This window comes from Anomalospiza imberbis, chromosome 17 (assembly GCF_031753505.1).
Source record: "Anomalospiza imberbis isolate Cuckoo-Finch-1a 21T00152 chromosome 17, ASM3175350v1, whole genome shotgun sequence".
NCBI lineage: Eukaryota > Metazoa > Chordata > Aves > Passeriformes > Viduidae > Anomalospiza > Anomalospiza imberbis.
The window spans coordinates 5,947,218-5,969,003 of NC_089697.1; the positions used below are offsets into that span (position 1 = coordinate 5,947,218).

At 47.3% G+C, this 21,786-nt stretch overlaps 1 protein-coding gene and 1 long non-coding RNA gene across 2 annotated transcripts; both read left to right on the forward strand.

The window, feature by feature from the left end:
- Positions 1-1,418: 1,418 nt before the first annotated feature.
- LOC137484439 (uncharacterized) lies at positions 1,419-2,908 on the forward strand. The gene is made up of 2 exons (XR_011004864.1): positions 1,419-2,263; positions 2,485-2,908. It is a non-coding gene; the product is annotated as an uncharacterized lncRNA (long non-coding RNA).
- Positions 2,909-10,771: 7,863 nt separating this feature from the next.
- On the forward strand, positions 10,772-13,891 carry FITM2 (fat storage inducing transmembrane protein 2). Its single transcript, XM_068207589.1, has 2 exons — positions 10,772-10,972; positions 13,244-13,891. The coding sequence occupies exons 1-2, from the start codon at positions 10,800-10,802 to the stop codon at positions 13,884-13,886; spliced, it is 816 nt and encodes a 271-aa protein (XP_068063690.1). The 5' UTR covers positions 10,772-10,799; the 3' UTR covers positions 13,887-13,891.
- The last annotated feature ends 7,895 nt before the right edge of the window (positions 13,892-21,786 follow it).

The following is a 21,786-nucleotide window of genomic DNA, read 5'->3' on the forward strand; positions in this document are numbered from 1 at the left end:
ACTGGAGCTCAAAGAGATACTGCTTTTCCTCCCTGCCTCTGAAGGAAGAGGGCGATGTTTGCAGTGATTTTTCGTGCCGTGGGATGTTGGGATGGATGTAAGTTCTCCCCGGGGTCTGCCTGGGGCAGGAAGGTGGAGATGCAGCTTAGGTGGATGATGATCATTCAACACCTGGGGGAATTTAAAAGCAGGCTCTGGTGAGAGCAGGAAGGTGGTGCAGAAGGAAAGACGGAGCACAGGAACTCTCAGGGACATCCAGCGGTGATTCAGGGCTTTGGGCAGGAAGGACGTGCCCCCAGAGGGGGCACAAGGCTGGGAAACAGCAGCAGTTCAGCTCTCCCCAGCAGTGCTGAAGCAGAGCGAGCACCTGACAGGTGACACGAGGATGAAAACTGGAAGTTTTCCATCTCCTGAGTGACACTGAGCAAATCTCTTTCCATACATATTTCTCTGCCCATACTCTCCCATCTTGATTTCTCACACCCACCAGAGGGCTCTGAGGGGTTCCTGTGACCTGTCCTGCATCAGAGCCAGTCCTGCCCTTCCAGGTGAGCAGGGCAGGACTATGCAGGATTTCTGCAACATCTGCCAGCTCCTGCCATGGAAGCTGAAAGGAGCCTATGATATTTTTCCTCGCTTTTAGAATCTCTTGCTGTACTTGCACATCCTGGGGCTTCCTGACTTCTGTCTACAGAAAGTGAGAAGTTTGATGGACATTTTGTATTTCTCCTCCACTCTCCCATAAAGATGTATTGTGAATCTTTGCCAAGAAATCTCCTTTTTCCCGTCGAACTTCCAAGCCTTCCCACATCCAGATGGCTGGATCCAAGCCACCAGATTTCTCTCTGCCTAGACATGAAGCTTTTCAGGTTCAACCATGGAGGCTGAGAAGTTTGCAAGAACCACTTTGCTCAAAGCTGGAAAAAATCTGGGAAAGCAGAAACTGAGACTCTTGGGATCCTCTGCGAAATGGGAGCGATTAATCTCTACATCTCTCAGAAAGGAGACACTCTTCTCAGGGTGTTTCCTCCCTGACCAGAGGACATGCTGACATGTGAGTCCCAGAAAATCCTGGAAGTGGGACACCTCCTCTGAAGATAAGTGCTCTGAGGCTGGTGTGAGTGCTGGCAGCTCCACTGTCCCTGCATCCAGCCGTAGAAGGACAGAAGGAGCAGAATGGGGGATTCCTGCAACTCACTGGCATCTCTGTCCATCCCTCAGGCTGTGTCCACACCGTGACACAGAGGCCTGACAGTGGCTGGTGCTGACACACCCACGTTGGTCTGACCTTGCCTGTGAGCCACGAGCAATGGGGAGGAAAGAGCAGCAGAGCTGGGCACACCCCAGTGCCAGGAGCACGCATCCCACAGGCACCTGGGCCGGTGGTGGCCCGTGAGGACCAGGGCTGATAAGGTTCATGCTGTCTTGATGCTCCTCCTGTGCCTCCCCTGCCCTGAAACCAGGGGAGGTGAGGGTACAGTGCCCCAGGCACAGGGTGGGGGCACCCCCAGAGCCTCCCCCAGCATTTCCCAGCCCGTGTCCCTCAAAGACACCCTCAGGGGTTTGCATATACCCAGCTAGACCCCGTTACAGCCCCTGCACTTCCCTTTGTGTTTTTAACATCCAGCTGAGGGTTTCTGGCCGAGAGAAAGGGAGGGTGGCATTTCCCCAGGGCCCATGAAGGTGCAGGGTCAGGTTTGAGCACGGGGGTGAGGAATTAGCCCAGCCCCATCCATCTGCATTCATCTCACTTGGTGTTCAGCTGTTTCTACTTTTTCCCTTCCCTTCTTCTTATTGAAGCTGCATTTTCATGCTGTGTTGATAAGGAAGAGGAAGCCTGGGGGGCGTTGGTGGTTGGTGTGGTGGCTGGGTGTCTGAGTTTCCCCCTCCACCAGCTGCTGCAGTACAGACATCGTGGGCAGAGTGGTCCAGCAAAGCCCTCTTTCCAAAACAAACACCCTGAGTCCCCCTGCAATGGGTCGGTGGGACGTCAGAAGCCAGACCTCGATAAATTCATGGGAGTGTTACGTGATGGTGTGTCTTCTGGAACAGGTGACTCACAGTGCTCATGGTTGAACCTGCAGCAGCAGGTGGGACATACAATGTGCTCTCGTGCTCTCTGAGCAGCTGATGTCCATCTGGAGTAACTGGCATCAATGAAGTTGTTGTAAAGCTACAGCAGCAGTGCTGGGAGCAGGACTGGTCTTCTCCCCAGACAAGAAAAGGATTTTCTTCTGCCTGCTCCAGTGATGGAAAGGATGAGGTGTGTGCAGGAGTTCATGGACCGTGCTGAGGGGAGGCCTCCAGGTCTCCTGGCCGCAGTGTTTTGTGTCTGCCCACCTCCTGAAGTGGTTCAGTAAATCAACAAGGCTCCCCTCTGTGCCTGCTGAAACCCCTCCAGCCGTCTCGCTCCGATGCCCGTTGAGGTGATGAGGGGGGTTAATTGACTCTGACAAATATTTACCTGTTTCTCTGGGTTTGCAGAAACCTCACTCCAGTCCCAGCTTTGAAGTGCAGTTCAAAGCCCCAGCAACGCTGACGTCTTGGGAAGATGGAGCTCTCCCCAGCATGCAGAAACTCTCCTCTAAAAGGAGGGAAATGCATCCCCCCATCCTCCTCCTCGGGGACCAGGTGCAGTCCTGGCATTTTCCATCATCTCACAGGGTCCTGCTCATCTTGCCACCCAGAGCAAGATCTGCCTTGCCACTTGTTTAGGGCCTACATTAAATAATCAACCCAAAGAAAGGCCTTGTTCCAGCGAAGAGCAGAACATGTTACACGTGTATTTTTGTTCCTAACCTCCGAGTGGTGTCAACAGAGATTGGGCTGAGTCGCACATCTGTGGTGGGCTTATATTTAAAAAAAAAAATCTTGTTTGAACTGTACAAATAAACACTTGTGAAAAGAATCCTGTTTCTTTAAGTGAAGTTGGTAAATGCTCTGATTTAGTTAAAGCACTGGGATTTGGCTTTAATTTTATTTTTCACCAGAATTAAAGCTAGAGGAGGAGAAAAAAAAATTGTTTATTCTCAGAACAGGTAGAGTCTAGGCAGGAGGAGCACAACACTCATCACCTACCTCCTCCTCCTCGGGATGTTGGTGACAGGGGCTGGTCACTGCACTGCTCACCACCCTCCACACCTTCCTTCCACTTGGTAAGGTGCAGGCTGAGTTGCTGTATTTTGGGAGATGCTGTGTGCCTGGCAGACTGGGATGTGCTTCCTTGGTGAAAGCCAAGAGCAGCCAGGCTGGGGCACCTCACACTGAAAACTTGGCCAGACTGTAATGAACCAGTAATGGTCCTGCCAGCCCCTCGAGCCTGACAGTGAAACACCAGGAGATGCCTTGGAGAAGGTTCAGAGAAGGCTTGAGAACAGACTCTTCAGGCTCAATCTGATGTTTGGGAGCTTTTAAACCTACTGGCAGTTCTTCTGTTCATGAGGTTCCAAAACTCCTGCAGATAATAAAGGGAAGAGTCCTGGATGGGAAAAAGTGTGAAAAACTGGAGCCCAGGCACCAGAACAGCTCTGAGCTTCTTCTTGAGGCAAATTCATTCCTTCCCTGCCCTCACCCTGGGGATGGCTGAGCTGGGCACTGCTCAGCACCTCACACTGACACATCCTCTCCCCCCGGTGCCTTCCTGCCCCTCTTGTCTTTCAGGTGCCACCCATCGCTGATGACCACAACAATAAATCCCATGGCCTGGGGCATCCTGGTTTCTTCTGCCAAAGGTTGAAATATGGAGCAGACCTGTGGTGAAAGCATGGCAAGGTTAGCAGAGATGTTGAGCTCACTGAACACAGGGAATGCATAGGTAAAAAAAACCGAACAAATAACTTTTAAAAATAATAATTTATAATATTGGGCATCCAAATTAAGCCTGTGACAGAACTGAATGCACTGGCTCTTCAGCACACCCTTTGAACATATTTGTAATTATTATTTTTTTGTCTGCAGAGCATTTCAATGGTCATTGTGGTCAGGAAAAATCCAAATCACATTTCCAGCCAACAATTTTATCATTATCCAAGCCAGTAAAGCACAGATTAAATATTATGTATGTATATATTTTAGATTTATACTTAAATATTTATAATTATATATTGGACTGAAATAGCTCATATTTTGTGGCTGGCTGTACCTGCTATCCAGTCAAGAAACCAGGACTGTGAACTGTGGTCCTGCAGCTAATCAACACAAAGTCGCTTCCAAATTTTACATTCTGATTCTTTCCTGCAAATATATGAGCTAAAAATGCACCAGTGAAGTTTGAAATGTCCATATTTCTGAATTTGAATTAATAAGCACAGACTGTTTCCTTCCCATGTTTGATCAGTTGCAATAAACAATATTTTCTTAATCTAAAAATAAAAAAAAAAAAAAAAAAAAAAATCAATGCTTTGGTACAGTAGCTCAGGGGCCACGCAGCTAATGGTTTCATGGAAGTTGTCATTGAGTTTTGTGTGATCTTTAATCCATGCTTGATAATCCTTATAGAAAGGGAATAAATGGGAACAATAAATAACGCTTTTAGTGCATGGCTAACAGGAAGGTTAATTGGTGTGGGCAGGAGTTAATTCCCCGTAACTGCTGCTGGGAGAGCACTGCCCACTCAGCCTACAGGGAAAAACTTCTCAGCAGCTACTCCTGAAAGAAAACACATCGAGAATCAAATTAATTCAAATGCACAGGTGTGGGGATGAGGAGGTTCTTTGGCAAACATGGAAGGTGTGAATTATGTGTTGTGGAAAAAAAGGGGAGTATTTCATCAAGGAGCTGCAAGTGCAGCCACCACAGCTGTTCAAGGAAGTCAGACAATTAGAGATAAACATGAGTAATTAAGATCATTTTATGCCCAAGTACATGTACCCTTAATCACATGAATTATATAATTTTTCACATGTAATCTCATCCCCACTTCATCTGCTAATGGGCTCCTTAATCTCTATTCTATGCAGAGTAGCTATTTTACATCTTTGTGAACTCTGCTTATTTTTAAGCTCTTCAGATCATTATTGCAGCCCTCTGCAACCTCACCGTTTTCTCTGAAAGACATTTAGGAGGGAGAAGAACAGAATTTCTCCCGTACTTTGTGGGGATACAGAGCCTAAGGGTCTGTGGCTGGGGAGGGAGTTTGTCAGAGCCACAACTTAAACTCAGCTCCTCATGCTTGTCACAAGACCATTCTCTCCTGTAAATCAAACCCTGTCATTAGCCAGCTCTGCTGTGATCTAGCCGTGCCAAACAAGAAATGTAAATATTTTGTAGCAAGAGGTATTAATTTTTAGCATTAATAAAGTTTGCACCACTGAAAACTGAATTGGTTCTTTCTTATGCTTTGCCCCATATACCAAAATATTTTGATCTTTGGATGTAACCACCAAACATGCTGCAAATTCCCTGCAGCTCAGATCATACCCTTCCTATTCACTTGAGGAGAGTTGGGGGGAAAATGTGTGACCTGCAGAGGTTTACAGGCTGGGTCCAGCCGGGTTCAATCTGTCTAAATTCCCTGGGGTAATTTCCACACCTTTTTCTAAAATTCCTGTGGTTTCAGGACAGGGAAAGACCTTTCCCATTTATTTGGGCACCCACACAGGTGAGTTACCAACATCTCCCTTCTGTTTCCCAGCTCAGCATCTCCACTGTAAACAACACATCCCCTCTCAGGCCAGCCTTGGCTCTGCCTGGAGTGATGGCAAGGCTGGGGTTGGTAGGAAGAGCATCAGAGATGGGCAGCAAAGATCCAGGCCAGCGTGAGAGAAAGGCTGCCTTTCTCTCACTTAGAGGAAGAGAGCCTCCACCCTGGGCTGCATTTCAAAGGCATCACTGGCACAAGGGAACAAAGCACAATACAATTTTTTAATCTCTTTTCCTAAGCCAGCAGTGAATAGAGAAGGCTGCAGAGCTCAAAGCACTGAGGCTGATGGACAGTGTCTCAGCAAAGGGCCAAAACTATCTTAACTTCAAGCTTAAGCTCCCATTAGGCAAAGAAAATACGGCCCAAATTATGCTTATGTAGCACCTCTCATGCAAACATCCCAGGACACTCCAGGATCAAACTCAAACACAATCAATCATGGAGATGTGAGCAGTGCTCACCAAGGAAAACAGAGAGCAGGGGAGCTCAGCAGGAATGAGCACCTGGCTCCTGCAGGGAAGGGCTGGGGGCTGCGAGGGCCCCGGGCAGGCAGGGGTGGGTAAGCAGGTGCTGGCAGGCTGTGGGAATTGCTGGGAGGGAGGATGAGCTGGGAGGACAGGAGATCTCCCAGATCCAAAGGGGTTGTTGCCACTGGGGTAACTCATCCCCACCGAGGGTGTGGACACAAGGCTGATGGCTCTGCCAGCCCCAACAGGCTGGATGCTTGGATGGACACCCACCATCTGCTCCTGGTGCCCCTGGAGCACACCTTCCCTCTGGGGCTGACCGGGCTGTGAGAACCCACCTTGGCCCAAACGTGGGTCAGAGAAGAACCATTGCTTGAGTTTGTTAAAAAAAAAAAAACACCCGTGTCATTTTCTCTCCTTCTCCTCACAGCATCCCTCCTTGGCCACAACACAGAGCAGTGAACCCAGAAATCTCATAAAATAAAATTATTCCTATTTAGCATAGTCAAGAGGTTTAGTTTGACTGTTTGAGCTGAGATTTCAGTTCAAATGTCTTGGTCCTGTTCCACAGCAAACCTCCCAACCTTTGCCAATTTATTTTTAAGTGTCAGGACACTCAAGACGGCTGAACATCCTGCAGAACTGAAGAATTAAACTCCAGTAACACATCCTGGGATGGCTTTAAGGCATAATCAGCTTTTCAGTAACAATCTTGCCACTTTCTGGCCTGTAATATTTTTAAATGATCAGCAGGAAGAACTTGTGAGCAGGGGTCTCGTGACATTGAGGAGTGAGGCTGTGACCCCACTGCAGCATCATTTTCTCAGCACTGAGGGGACAGCAGATCACAAATGCAGCACCTGAGCAAAATGCCACTGTCTTGCAAGGTCTGACAGACCTTTATCTGTCTGATAAATTTAAGCATGCAAATTAGGTGAACAGTTGCCCTGGGCTCCTGGAAAGGGCTGCTAAGGTTGTCTTTCCACTGACTATGTTGAAACTGGGGTGTCTGCTTCAATATGAGGAGCCTCAGTTCTGCAGAAGGTATCCATACCATAGCCTCACAGCAACAAGACAGACTTCTTTGCACTAAAAATGACTAGCAGATAATTAGCACAATCACCAAAACAAGACTAATAAAATTCCTAAGCAACTTAATTATTTAAAATAATTAACAACTCCTAGTGTCATTGTTCTTTCTCTAATTAATAGTTGATACTACGTGAATTCTATGAACAGGAAAGATTTCCCCCCAGCCTGCTGCAGGTCAGGAGTGAGGATGCTTTTTCCAGCTCTGTTGGATCCTATTTCAAATCTCTGCTCAGGGAGCTGGGATCTCCCCATTACCTGTCCAAAGAAGTGTCCTAAGTTTTGGGTGACTGGGCATGAAGGGACAAGGCTTACCAACCATTCTTCAGCTCTGGAAGTTGTTCTACAGCTCCTGATGAATCCCTGCGGATTTTAGAGGCCAAATGGGAATTCTCCAAGAGAAGCAATTTGTCGGAGGCTTTGGTTCAAAGTAAACCAGAAAAAGAAATTACTCCCAAACCAGCTTTTAAAATCAAATAGTCTGAAAATTTCAGCTTCAACCAGGCAGGGATTTGGTGAGGTTAAGGAAGAAGTTAAAAAAGCCAGATCTGCTGTACCTGACAAATTTACTCAGTTTAGTGTGGTTTATACCTGTCACACCTTGACCAAGTATCCATGAGAGCTTTAGAGGAGCCTTCTGCAATTCCCTTAGAACAATCGTTAGTCCTTGTTTATGAATGAAAGCTTTATCTGCTCTTTTGAAAGACCTAAATTCCGCTTCTCTGATTCTTTACAGAGGTATGGCAGTCGGCTCCTGAGAAGGCCAATTGGCCTTGGCATGGTGCTCATGGCAGCAAATACATGGCCTGAAAGTAGAGATTTTCTCTAAATCTGCAGAACACCTGGACCCAGTGAGCTTTGCTCACTGCACTTGTGAGAATCCGTGATTTACAGAGATAATCCTCAGACATTTCAAGCTGGGCTGAGGATAGACAACATTTCCAGCCCATGCCATCAACTGCATTCATCTGGAACAGGTGCCAGGCTTACGAAATCCCCCTGCGTGTGGCAGACACCACAGCACGCTTCATTAGCAGCCAGCCGAGCAGCTCCCACCTCCAGCGCCGCACTGCAAACAGTCTGCAGATCCCAGCCCCAAACCTGGGAAGCAGAGGAGGCAAGGTTTCAAAGGCAGAGGGGATTTAGGCAGACAATGAGGGACTCTGTGAAACCTGCTCCCAGCCCTGCTTGTCCTCACTCGTTTGAGTGAGCGCAGCTGCCTGTCGGTTCTAATTCGGGGCGCAGTGCTGGGGCTGGGAGTGCTAGACATGGCCGTGGCAGTCTTATTAAAAACAACAGCCAATAAATTGCCAAATGCCATTTACCCTGGATAACCTCCTTAGCCTAAACCCTCCATATCTGCTGGGGCTGCTTTGATGTGCTGTTCTGCTCTCTCAGCCCAGATGTTGTCATAGATTTGCTGACGATGACGGTGAAATAGCTTTGAAATACTCTGGCAAGAAATACTTTCCCATCCTGTCTCAGATAGGATCTGCTTCTCCCCCCCACCACCACTCTCACATTTTTCTTACAGAGGCCATTGGGATGAATAAAGGCTCTTTGTTCATTGAGCCGCTCCTTTTCTTGCTGATGATTTTTTTATATTTAAAAAACTAAGCTGAAATGACAGCGGCAGCTGTTCAATAGATGAAATAGGTCTCAAATACCACAGTGATGGCCAGTGTTTGGACACCACTTTCAGCCATAGACATGGAGAGTGAAAGGCATGAGAGCCTTAACAGCTCCAGAAATACTTTCTCCCTCCCTCCTAAGCCCTAGGAAAAATTAAAATCATTCTACTGATTGAGAAAATTCTCATATTTTCTCATGAATATCACGGTAAGACCCTCTTTTCAGGCGTACTGGTAACCTAGTTAAAAGTAGTGCTTGCTCTTTTATAGGGCAAGAGAAAACAGCCTCAAGTTGTACCAGGGGAGGTTTAGATTGGAGATTAGGGAAAATTATTTCACCTAAAGTGTTACAAGCACTAGCAGAGGGTGCCCAAGAAAGTGGAGGAGTCACAATCCCTGAAGGAATTTAAAAGATGTGCAGGTGTGACACTTGGGGACATGGTTTTGTGGATGGGTGTGTGGGGAAGGGTCTGTGTGGATCCACGTGGATGGGGCTGCATGGATGGATCCACGTGGATGGGTTTGTGTGTGTGGATCCATGTGGATAGATCTGTAAGGATGGACCTATGGGAATGAATCCGTGGGGATGGATCTGTGGGCATGGATCCTTGTAGGTGGATCCGTGTGGTTCCATGTGAAACCGTGTAGATGGATCCTTGTTAATGGCTCTGTGTGGATGGATCCATGTGGATCTGTGTGGATGGGTCCAGGTGGATCTAAGGATCCTTGTGGATGGCTCCATGCAGATGGATCCATACGTATCCAGGTGGATGATGGATCCTTGTGGGTCCCGATGGATGGCTCCCTGTGCACAGAACCTTGTGAATGGATCACTGTGAACAGATCCCTGTGCTCGGCTCCCTGGGGACAGATCCCTGTGCACAGATCCCTGGGGACAGATCCCTGTGCCCGGATCCCTGTGCACAGATCCCTGTGCTCGGCTCCCTGTGCACAGATCCCTGGGGACAGATCCCTGTGCTCGGCTCCCTGGGGACAGATCCCTGTGCACAGATCCCTGGGGACAGATCCCTGTGCCCGGATCCCTGTGCACAGATCCCTGTGCTCGGCTCCCTGTGCACAGATCCCTGGGGACAGATCCCTGTGCTCGGCTCCCTGTGCTCGGATCCCTGTGCACAGATCCCTGGGGACAGATCCCTGTGCCCGGATCCCTGTGCCCGGATCCCTGTGCTTGGCTCCCTGTGCTCGGATCCCTGTGCTCGGCTCCCTGTGGACAGATCCCTGTGCTCGGATCCCTGTGAACAGATCCCTGTGCTCAGATCCCTGGGGATGGATCCCTGTGCACAGATCCCTGTGCTCGGATCCCTGTGAATAGATCCCTGGGGACAGATCCCTGTGAATAAATCCCTGTGCTCGGATCCCTGTGCACAGATCCCTGTGCACAGATCCCTGTGCTCGGATCCCTGTGCCCGGATCCCTGTGCACAGATCCCTGTGCTCGGATCCCTGTGCTCGGATCCCTGTGCACAGATCCCTGTACTCGTCTCCCTGTGCTCGGATCCCTGTGCTCGGATCCCTGTGAGCAGATCCCTGTGCTCGGATCCCCGTGAACAGATCCCTGTGCTCGGATCCCTGTGCTCGGATCCCTGTGCACAGATCCCTGTGCCCGGATCCCTGTGCTCGGATCCCTGTGCCCGGATCCCTGTGCTCGGCTCCCCGTGAACAGATCCCTGTGCACGGATCCCTGTGCTCGGCTCCCTGTGCTCGGATCCCTGTGCTCGGATCCCTGTGCTCGGATCCCCGTGAACAGATCCCTGTACTCGGATCCCTGTGCTCGGATCCCTGTGCTCGGATCCGCGCTCGCCCCGCGGCGCTCCGGGCGCGCTCCCGCGCGCTGCCAGCAGGGGGCGCTGTGGGGGCCGCGCTCCGGGGCGGTGCCGGCGGCGTCCGCGCGGGGGCGCTCTGGGGGCCGGGCCGGGCCGGGCCGGGCCGGGCGGGCGCTGAGGCGGCGGCCATGGAGCGGCTGGAGCGGAGCGGGCGCTGGCTGCGGGCCGCGCTGGCCCGCGGGCGGGTGCGCCGCCGGCTCCCCGCGCTGCTGCTCGCCATCGCCGTGCTCGGCTCCGCGCTCAAGGACAGCGACCTGGTGCCCGACACGCCGCTGCAGAACAAGCGCAACCCGCTCAACGTGTGAGGAGGGGCCCGGGGGTCGCGGGCGGGAGGCACGGGGTCGGACGGGCGGGAGGCACGGGCCGGACGGGCGGGAGGCACGGGCCGGACGGGCGGGGTGCCCGCAGGGCGCCGGGGTCGGCGCGGGCCGCGTGTGCCGCGCCGGGGCTTGGTGCTTCAGGTGGTGAGGTTTCCTGTTCCTGACTCAAAGGTTTCAGAATGCCGGGAGTTTCTGACTCGGTCTTTATTGGAAGGGGGGGGGGGGGGGGGAAAGGAGGGTTTTTTTCCTTCTTAACGTCGCAGATAATTCCTCGTATTTGAGGGAACTGATTTCACTTTCTCTGGCAGGCGCTGACAGACCCGAGGGCAGGGCCTGGAGCTCTGTCTCGGGAGGGTTAGGCTGGGTATTAGGAAAAGGTTCTTCACCTGGAGCGTGGCTGAGCACTGGAGCAGGCTCCCCAGGGCAGTGGTAACAGCACCAAGGCTGACAGAGCTCAGCATTTTGACATTTTGACAGCATTTTGACAGTGCTCTCAGGCACATGCTGTGACTCTCACGCTGTCCTGTGTAGGTCCAGGAGCTGGACTCCATGACCCTTGTGGGTCCCTTCCAGCTCAGCATATTCTATGAGTCTGTGATAGTTATTGAGCTGATCTAAAACCCAGCTGAAGGAAATAGGTCTTTTAGCATCTTTCCTAAAAGCAGAGCGGCTGCCATCCTTTTCTAGCACTTGGGTGATGAGCTAACTGGCTTAGTCATTCTGTCAAACTAGTTTGAGCATTTTGAAGGAAGCAAAGAGCTGGGCTGGAGCACATGTGCTGTCCTGCTACAGGTCTGAAAGTAAAACTAAAATTGCTGTTTTCCTCTGTGACTTAGGGAGCTTTGGACTTTACTGATTCAAATTTGTCATTTGGTGACATGGGAGAGGAGTGGTTTTTAGTGTGATTGAAAGAGCATTGACAGGAAGCACTTAGAGAGAAATTGATCTTACAGTAAAAGCATATTTCAGTTCAGTTCTCCCTTTTAAATAGAGGAAGGTGATCTATACTGACAGTTCCTGAAGCAAGTATTTTTTCCCTCCAAATTACTTGCCTCCTGACTTGTCAGCAGTAACCTTGGTAGCCTTTCTTGCATTTAAATAAAATGGGGTGTTTCTTTTCAATTACTGATTCATGGTAGCAGCTGTAGTTACCACGTAGGCATCACTTCTGTAAAATTAAAAGAGTCAAGGAGGTACTCCTCAAAATGCTGGGCAAGGCCCTGACAGGTTTGTTAGGGTCATAAGGAAGATGCTGAACTCCAGACTGGTTTGGCTTTGCCTTTGATGCTCAGGTGAGGATTAAATGATGACTGTGTGTGTCTGTCCATAGCTGAGCCACAGAGCAGAGTTCAGCTGTCTCTGTTTTCAGACTGGGCTCTGGGTAACAAAGGGGCTACACAGTTCCCCTCTCCCACCAGCTGATAGGAAGAAGCTCCATTGGAAGGTGCTGATGAGAGAAGCAAAATCCTGGACTGTGGCCTCCTTAACTCATTAATAAATTCACTTACATGTGCTCCAGTTTAAGATTTGAAAAGAGAATGAGTTAACACAGTGCTGTCTTCTGTTACACAAGATATCAACACATTGTCAGCTGGGTTTCAAGATTTTATGGGCATCACAGCAAAAGTTTTCAGGGCAGAGAGTGAGTTTAGGGATGGGAGGATTTGTGTATGCTTAAAGAAGGCTCTCATCAATTGAAAGGACAACAAATGAACAACATTGAGCTGCTTCATTTATTTAGAAGGACATGAGAGAGGAAAAGCTTCTCAGGCTGATGAGGGGAAAGAGCCAGCCCTCCTGGCTGTCTTCAGAGGCTGAGGTTGTGAAAGGCTTTGTAGGCAGGGATAATTGAGATGGTGGAAGAGTCAGAGAAGGGGTTACTGTGGTCAGGGTGGCCAGCTAAAAATACATTCTTTGCAGCTGCATTTTGAGGAGGGCAGAGTTGAGCTGGTTTGTAGGGTAAAAGTGATTGCAAAACTGAACTGTAAGTCTGTTGCAGTGAATGAGGGCTCAGGTCCAGGGCAATGCTGCCTTGGGAACAAGTACCTGGCTGAGGAAGTATTCAGGTTTTGGGCTTGAGGGAAGTACTGGGGAGAGGGTTAAGATTGTAGCTAAGTTGTATTTTGAGGGGAGGGCACAAATCCCTAATTTAGATGGTTCTGAACACTGACCTTGAGCACTTACTCCACCACTTGCCCTGCTGCTGTGGCGTTTCACCCATGCTGGTGTCTCCTTTGCCTTTCCTCTGGCAGATACTTCGTGAAGGTGGCCTGGGCTTGGACGCTGTGGCTGCTGCTGCCCTTCATCACCCTCACCACCTACGAGCTGGCCCGGAGCAAGTTCCTGTACGGCCGCGCCAAGAGCGCGCTGCTGGTGCTGCGGCGCCTGGGCGCGCTGCTGGTGGGCACGGCCGTGTGGTACCTGTGCACGGAGCTCTTCATCTACGTGGAGAACCTCACTGGGCAGTGCTCCCTGCAGGGCAAACCCCGCCAGCCCCCCCGGCTCTACGCCTCCAAGCGCGAGTGCCACCAGGACAGCGGCGTCTGGAACGGCTTCGACATCTCGGGGCACTGCTTCCTGCTCTCCTACTGTGCCATGATGATCCTGGAGGAGCTGGCCGTGCTGGAAGCCCTGTCCGTAGACCACAGCTCCAAGCTGCGTGTGGTGATCAACGTCCTGCTTGTTTCCCTGTGTTTCCTCACCGTGATCTGGGTGTTCATGTTCCTCTGTACTGCCCTGTATTTCCATGACTTCAGCCAAAAGCTTCTCGGTGTGCTGATAGGTCTGTCAGCTTGGTATGGGACATACAGGTTTTGGTATTTAAAGCCTTTTTCTCCTGGACTACCTCTTCCAAATATACCTTTGAGTTCAAAGAAATACAGCTATAGCAGATAAAATAAGGTTTGAAATGTGTTGGATTTTGCTTTCAGAACTGGAGTAGTTGAACGTAGGAATGGTTACTGTATTTCCACTGTAAGGAACAAGGTGATGGGTTGGAGGAAACCAAACCTGTATTAGCCATTGGCTGGCAGGTGGTAATGAGCTTCTTCCCTGGGAGAAGAAAAAAAATCAGGATTGGAAGAGGTCTGCTCTTGTTTAGGAGATACCAACTGGGATTGTCAGCAAAGAAATCAGAAGCTGAATCTGTTTCTCTTACTAATAAATGGAGAAGCAGACCCAAGGCTAAAAGAGGCCTTTGATCTTTAGTAGTGTGATTTATCTCAGTTAATTCTCCCTCTTCCTTTTTGAATTATGTCAAGATATTGTGGATGATCCAAACCTCAGGCTTTTTTTAATGTTCCTATTTGTATTGCCTTATGGGAAAGCTCTAATAATCACAGTGCTGCTAAGCATTGCAAAAATATCAATTCTTGTGGAAAGCAGTTCTGTTGTGAAACTGGAACATCTCTTGTTCTCAAGTGTTAAAAACTAACTTGCCAGAAATGCCTCATAGCTGCTTCTGCAACAGAGAGTAAATCTGAGGTGCAGTGTCTGAAGCAGACTGTGACTATCAATTCATGCCATGTCCGAAAAGGAAACTCTTGAAAAAACAAGCCTTAACTTTCTCCTTAGGTGAGGTAGATGTAATAATATTTTGTCGTTTTATTCTTGACACTAAAAACCCAGACTCCTTTCTGTTTTGCTAAAAAGTCTAGTATGAGGATTGGGGTTTTAATTTTTAAAAAAATCTAATCCACTGCACCCTTTGCAACGACAAATTCCTTGGGTTTGTTCTTTCTTCTAGAACAACAGTGGAATTCTGGTGTTGTGAACAAGCTAGCTTATCCTGCTATTTCCCAAATAGTCTGCTTGGTAATGAGTGAAATGCATTGTTTATCCTGGGAGCTGCAAAGCAGAGTGTGCTTGAAGCAATATTTATTCTTGCAATACCAATAAGCTATTTAATTTTGATTGCACATAAAGCTGTGGCCACTTTTGATGTGGCTGTGAACCCACTCCTGAACAAAACACTGCTATTAGATAATGACTAGGGGTGAGATGGGTTTGCTCATGGTATCAGTCAGATGTTTAGCATGGTTTTTATCTCCAGAAGCTTTTAATTATTTCATAGAGGCTCATTCATGATGCAGTTGCATGAAGTGTGTTTGACAGTGATGACAGGACAGCCAGGAAGGTCTGTGGGCAAGGCTGTGGGTCACCTCCACTGACCCCACAGTGGGGTCACTCAGACTGCAGAGTGACTTTTTCTGGATACAGGGTGTGATGCCCCATCAGGTAATCTTGGCACGTTTTGCCAGCTCAATGTCTCTCTTCCAGCAAGAGTGGAAGCATTTGCAGTTCCTCCAGCAGTGTTAGTTTCATGCTGTGCCCTGCCTCTGAGGAGAGCTAAATTCACTGGAATTCCCACTGAATTTGGTGGCAGGTGGGAGCTGTGTGTCTTTAGAAAGAGCAATTCACCTCTCAGAAAGAAGCTGTCCACGGGGTTATGTATTTTCTGTCAAACTCTTGGTTTTGTATTAAATTGTCTTTTAAGCTGACTCTTTGAAAATTGCACTGATTAACTCATATTGGGTTTAACTAAATTTGTTTAAACAATGCAAATGTATTTGCAGAGACTCTTTTGATGTAATTTAAGCCTACTCCCAATAGAGCTAAGCTAGACCACAAGCCACTTTCACCATGAAAAAGGATTATATACCCAGAAGGTTTTATGATTAATTTCATTAAGTTCCTATTTTAGGTTATCTTTATGTAACTTTGCTGTATAGACAAGCCCTTGGAACAGGAAATGCTGTTTACTTAAACCAACTGACTTGCTGAAATTATGTTCATTTTCACAAATGTTCTGTGCAATCACTGTGGATATTTCTGTCCACTTTAACCAGTGTCATGCAGATTATTTTTTTAATGGAAATAATGTAGGATATGGTTATTCTCCTATTTAAACAATGAAAGAAAAACATTTGAAAACTTTATCAGTGTTTGTGTCTTTGAGAATCTGTTCCTGCTATCTGTAAAGATGCTGTTGTTATTCTCCACATCCCTGGATGACCCAGCCCCACAGAGTTTGTGTGACTACTGGGATGTCTGATCACACTGGCACTGAAAGTCCTGCACTGTTTGAAAGAGTTAACAGAGGATGGGTTCTTGGGAGTGCGGGGTTTTAAAAAGAAACAAAACCAAACAAAACCCATGGCTGACTAAAGCAAGTTTCCCAATGTGTGCCTGTTACACTAAGCAGTTCATTTTGTAGGCATGGACATTGGTTTATTGTAGCAGAGGGAAAGCCAAATCCATTGAAATTTATGGGAAAACTCCCATGGGCTGTAATACTCCTTGTGAGTTTGGAAATCTTGGGGTCTTTCTCATTGCCCAGATTCCACGGGCCAGCTCTTGCCTCAGAAGGTTCCTTTGTGCTCCAGACCTTATTTGTGCTTTTTGACTACTCCTGAGTAGGAGTCTGCTTCCTTGTGCTTCATCTGGAAACTTAAGATTGCAAATTTCTTGTTCACATACTTGCCATCACATTTCTCTTGACTTCCCTTTCTCTCCCAAATTTTATCATTAAAATAAAAATTGCAGCCTTTCCACAATAGATTTGCAGCCAAAGAGAAACAGTGTTGGGAGCAGCTGCATTTGGTATCCTGTGCCAAAGGAACAAATCAGCTGTCAACAGGTATTACTGGTTTGTTTCAAGTGTTCGGGTGGGTTTGTTTTTTGTTTTTTTTTTCTTTTCTTTCCTTTTTCTGCATTGAAGTATTCCTATTGTTCTCACAGAGCTGTCTTTCTCTCTGTAGAATTACCTAGGGAATTTTTGTCTCCAACATCTTAGTAACATATTTCAACATGTGTCTGCTAATCTTTCATTTCCTGTGTTTGAGTTGTTTTGTGGGCCCTGTTTCACAGTTCTTTCACAGGAGCAGCATTTGGCCTGATGGTGTGGCCAAGGCAGGTCCTGGTGCCTTAAACATTTTCCTCTGCTGGGAACAGGTACAGCACAGTGGGAAGAGAAACTGCCTTAGGATTCATTTCACTCTTCACTTACCTGGGACTCTTTCAAATGTTGGTGTCACTGCGGGCGAGATCAGGCAAACAGGAAAGTTGAGGTCTTTCATAAGAGCCATGTGAGCAGTTCAAACTTCAAGCATGTCTGAACTCAGGGTTTGATTCTTCCTCCAAGTTTGTTCAAAGCAAATGTCTTCCATGAATGCTTCACTGGTGCTAAATTATATTCCTGGTTTCCCAATTTATTTGTGTGTGCTGAAACTTGGGTTGTGGGTGGCTGCAAAAAAAAAAAGAATCCTGTTTTCTGTTTTGGTGTGTGGCAATTGGTGACAAAGTGAGAAACACCCAGTTATGCCCTGGAGTGCACTTTAATGGAAGGACTGCTGTGATATGTTAAATATTTTGGGAAATCAGTCTTTAATTGTGAACACAAGTCTGTGGTCACTTCATGAAATAGTAACTGATTTTTCCACTGTAACTTAATGTTCCTCAAACATTAGGACACTTAAAGTAGCTCCCTGCAGTTTCTCTGCAACTGGCCTTCCCCAGCTCTTTGATCACCTTGTGTTATCTCCTTTTGCTCAGAAACCTGTTTCCTGGGATTATTTCTTTTCATAGCTTCATGTCTCCTCCTGGAGCACAGATTAGTAATAAATGCTCTCCACCTCTGCTGAATGTGTGCTCTATCAGTATTTTGCCTTCCCTTCTTTGAGGTATTTTGCAAAGCTTAAGATGAATGTAATTAGTAGACACAAAAAGGCTGTTTTGACTCTGAACTGATGTTTAACTCTTGTTAAACAGAGCTGCTCTGTCACTGTACTGGTGGAAAACCTGGAGAAAAGCACATGGTTTATTCATTTAAGCAGAACTGCACCTGATGTGCTTGAGCTCAGGGAAGGAAAAAGGTGATGTGACAGCAGAGCTCGATGCATTGTGAAAGTTACCTTTGTCCTTCTCTTGGGGACCAAGTGCTCACTGCAGTAGAGGGTACTTCCATCCAGGTGCTTAGCAGGAAATAATCCATTTGGATATGGGAAGAGTCCCTTAATGCTTAAATGAAGGATTAAATGAGAGCATAAAGTTTAAAGGCTGAAAAAGCAGACTTGGAAATGGCTATCAAGATTGAGTGCAGTCCATGAAATCTCAGGCAATTACATAATTGTATTAGTTAGTCTGAAAGGTTATTTATTTTCAAACTACCCCTGTCCATCACAAAACAAAAGACAATGTCACGTGCTTGTAACAAGCCAAATAACTCCTCTGTAAAACTTTGGGACTAAAAGCACAGAAAATTAACAGTAGGGGAAGAGCTTTACCAGCCTTTCAGAAGGGTTGGATATCACGGGAAAGCAGCCCTTGGAAAATGCCATTTCCCTGCTGTGCTCTTCCTAACAACGTGTGCTGTGGCAGGAGATCTGTGGCAGAATTGAGGATCTCCCTGGTGGTGAAGGCTGAAGAAAGGAAAATGTGCAACAAGAATAATGCAAACAATTACTTTTTTTCCCTCACATTTCCAAAGCCTTTTCCCAAGTGCAGTCCGGGTTAATTTTGCAGGTCTGAGCTGTGCATTCCCTCAGTCACGGTTGATGTCAGAGCAGGAACTGGGCACATCCTCAGTGTAAATGTCAGCTCTTCTGAAATGCCTTCCCTGGATCCTGCCCTTCCCATCTCATGGGTTCTGTGCTGAGAGGTCACACGAGGTGTGACCGTGTCCGTGACAGCCTTAGCATGGTGACCCATCGCCAAGGAGAGCTCTGCTAAATAGCTGTGCCTCACAGCAGCCGACTGCGATGGAGAAAGCCATGCAAAAGGGGTGGAAAATAAGGATGGTGCTCAGCCCACAGAGCCTGTTGGCCTTATCCAAATGTGTGAATTGTTGTTCCCAAACCTAGCAGGTTTGTGCTGTTGGGAATGGCACCCTGGGCCTGCCCTCTGCAGTTTTTACAGGTGATGGCAGAGAGCACGGACCTGGTGTGGGCTTGGTACAGAGTCACTCTAGACAACAGCTCTGGTGTTTCAGCTTTGTCATAGCCTGACCTGATTCAGTTTTCAGAGGAATGGGAGTGATAGAGGTTTGAGGTTTTTAAGAATATATGTATTTTTTGTCTTGATTGTTATAGTTTGGAAGTTAGGAGGAAAAAAAAAGGATTTTGGTTTATTTTGTTTACTGGGGATTTTTCTTTGTTGTTTTCAGTTATTTTGTTTGGGTTTTTTTCTTGTGACCTAGGGAAGAAAAACCTATTGCTGTTGTGTAGTGCTTGGATCCAAGGGCACAGAATGGAAAGAAATTGCTTCTGGTAAGCAAAAATAGAAGAGTGTTCAGGAGGCTGGTGGTGGAGTGACATGACCTTGTGATGTAAAGAGCGTGTGCGAAACTGCACTTAACTATGCAGGATACTTGGTTCTGTGTCAAGAACTGCCTGCAGCATTACACAGCACCCTCAAACCTGGTTACACTGTTCTGATTGCAAAGTAGCTTTATTTGGATAACTCTCCTGGAGCTAAAAAGGATTTAGGTTGCAAGAGAGATGAGGCGCTGGTAGGAAAGGGCTGAGAAGGGAGGCAATGCAAGTAGGGGGATGGATGGTGTTATTTTTAAAGGAATGTTTTAGAAGGCATTGATCTGTGCTGTTCGTTAAGAGATTTTTAGCAAGATTCCATCTCCTTCCTTTCTCAGCAGCTCTTCCTCAGACAGGGGGAACGGGAGGTGATGCAGCGCCTGACAACCCAGGGACTCCTGACAACAGGAATGTCTCTGGGGCATGGTCACGCATGGCCTGCTGTCCTTGACAGGAGAGTGACACCAGGGAGCCCAGGAGAGAGCAAAGGGGTAGGACAGCAGGGAGGGGTAAAGAAAAAAAGGGGCTGAAAGTAGATCATTGTGCAGAGGGAACAAAAAGGAAGAAAAAATACTGTGAGCTCCTGAGAAGTGGGTGGAGGTTGACATTTTGCTTATTGAAGCTTTTCAGCACCAAAGTGACATGGAAACGGAAATGGCAATGATCTCCTTTCTGCAGGTAGAGCCTGGCCAGCAGCACACAGGTACTGTGTTCTGACAGAGCAATTCTTCATCCTCATTATTTATGGCAGAGCTGCTATTCCTTCTTCCACTGAGAGCTGTTCAGTGTGGGCTGTTTTCTCTGTTTAATCCTCCAGAGGAAAATAAAAGAAGAATGAAAGACAACGACAGTGAAATGTCCTTTGGGCACATTTGGGGATCAGCACCAGGGAAAACCAGGAAATGTATTTGTCATAAATGTGCTTTATCAGAGAATCCAAGTTCCTGTGTGTTTTTATTACTGCTTGTAACTTTAGATGCAGTAGAAATGGCTGGGTCTGAAACATCTGCAGTTTGGCCACTGAGGCCATGCTTTGGGAAATCTTTCAGGCGTACAAAACCTGTTCCTGTTCACTACATACAGAGATGTTTTCACTCTCATTCACACCTGTGGGGTTGAACTTTTCCCTGGGCACTGCTGCTGACCTGGGGACTTTATACCACCATGGCAGAAGGAGCATTTCTACAGAGTAGCAAGAGCAGCTTTGCTGTGAATAGAAATTGCCCTTTTATCCTCAGCTATGCCACAGGTAATTGCAAATTTGGGGTTACAAGCTCTTAGGTTGTACATTATTTCCTGTTTCTTTGGGGTTTTAGTTTTTAATCTCATATTATCATATTTTATATTATCCCTAGCCATCTCACGATACTATATTCATATTATCCCATGTTATTTCAATCCCATATACCTTTCAGCAGCCTGTGGGATTTAGTTGCTGTCATTGCCTGCATTGTGGATCCAGTCTGGGTGGTTTTGGCTTTGATCCTAATGATGGCAGTGAATGCCACCAAACAAAACTTGATGTTAAATGTTTTCACAAGCTTTAATGTTTTGGTATTATGTGGGGAAATCCTTCATTTATTTTCACGGAAGAAAGGAAGGAAGGGGCAGCTCTTGTGTCATCCTCTTCACTCTCTAGTCTGGATTCTGAAATTGCAGTTTGGTGGTAAGGATGGTTTTTTTTCATTCAAAAACAGAGGAACACTTGGCAAATAATTTTTGACAGAGGCTACCAAATGGTCACTAGACATACTTAGGCAGCTCTTGATCTGGATTTCTTTGGCAAGCTGTGAGAGGCTCCGTGGTGTGTTCCCTGTCCTCTGGCCAGCTTGGTGTTGAAATCCTTTATTCTGCATGGAGAGGTCTTCTCCATCCCTTGCCAAGCAAAGGAGAACGCTGCCAGGCAGCAGTAAGGCTGACATGTATGTTTTCAATTTTCATAATCGAGTCTTTTGAGCAAATCCTGTAAGAGTAAAAAGATTTCAGAAGCTGTAGCTCTGCAAATGTGACCACTGGGAGCCTGTTAAACAAGAGGCTTAGGAGGCAGGAGGAAGAGACTCTGAGTCATGAAGCTGCATCTCAGGGGTGCTTGGACTTGACATAAAGCCCCTGATTTTCATCCCTCTGATAATTAGAAGTTCCACACCTCATCACAGACACAGACTTTAAAGCACTGAGGTGTGTCAAAGCACGTTTGCCTCTAAAACACAAGGATTTTGAAGGATAAAAATTTGCTTGGGTAAATAAGTACATCTAGAGTAAAGGAGGACCCTGGCTGGGGTTGGGTCAGGCACACAGGAGTGATGGGTGCAGGATGCAGCAGGAGCCATTCCCTCCTGTCTAAAATATAAAATACCACCTCTGAGGTGCCTCACCTTCCAGCCTTTCCCCTTGGGTGCTGCTGTTACCCCACACCTTGCTGAGAGCAAAGTATAGACTCCTGGAGTGAGAAAACAGATTTTTGCCATCATTTTCATGTTTCTGTGTAC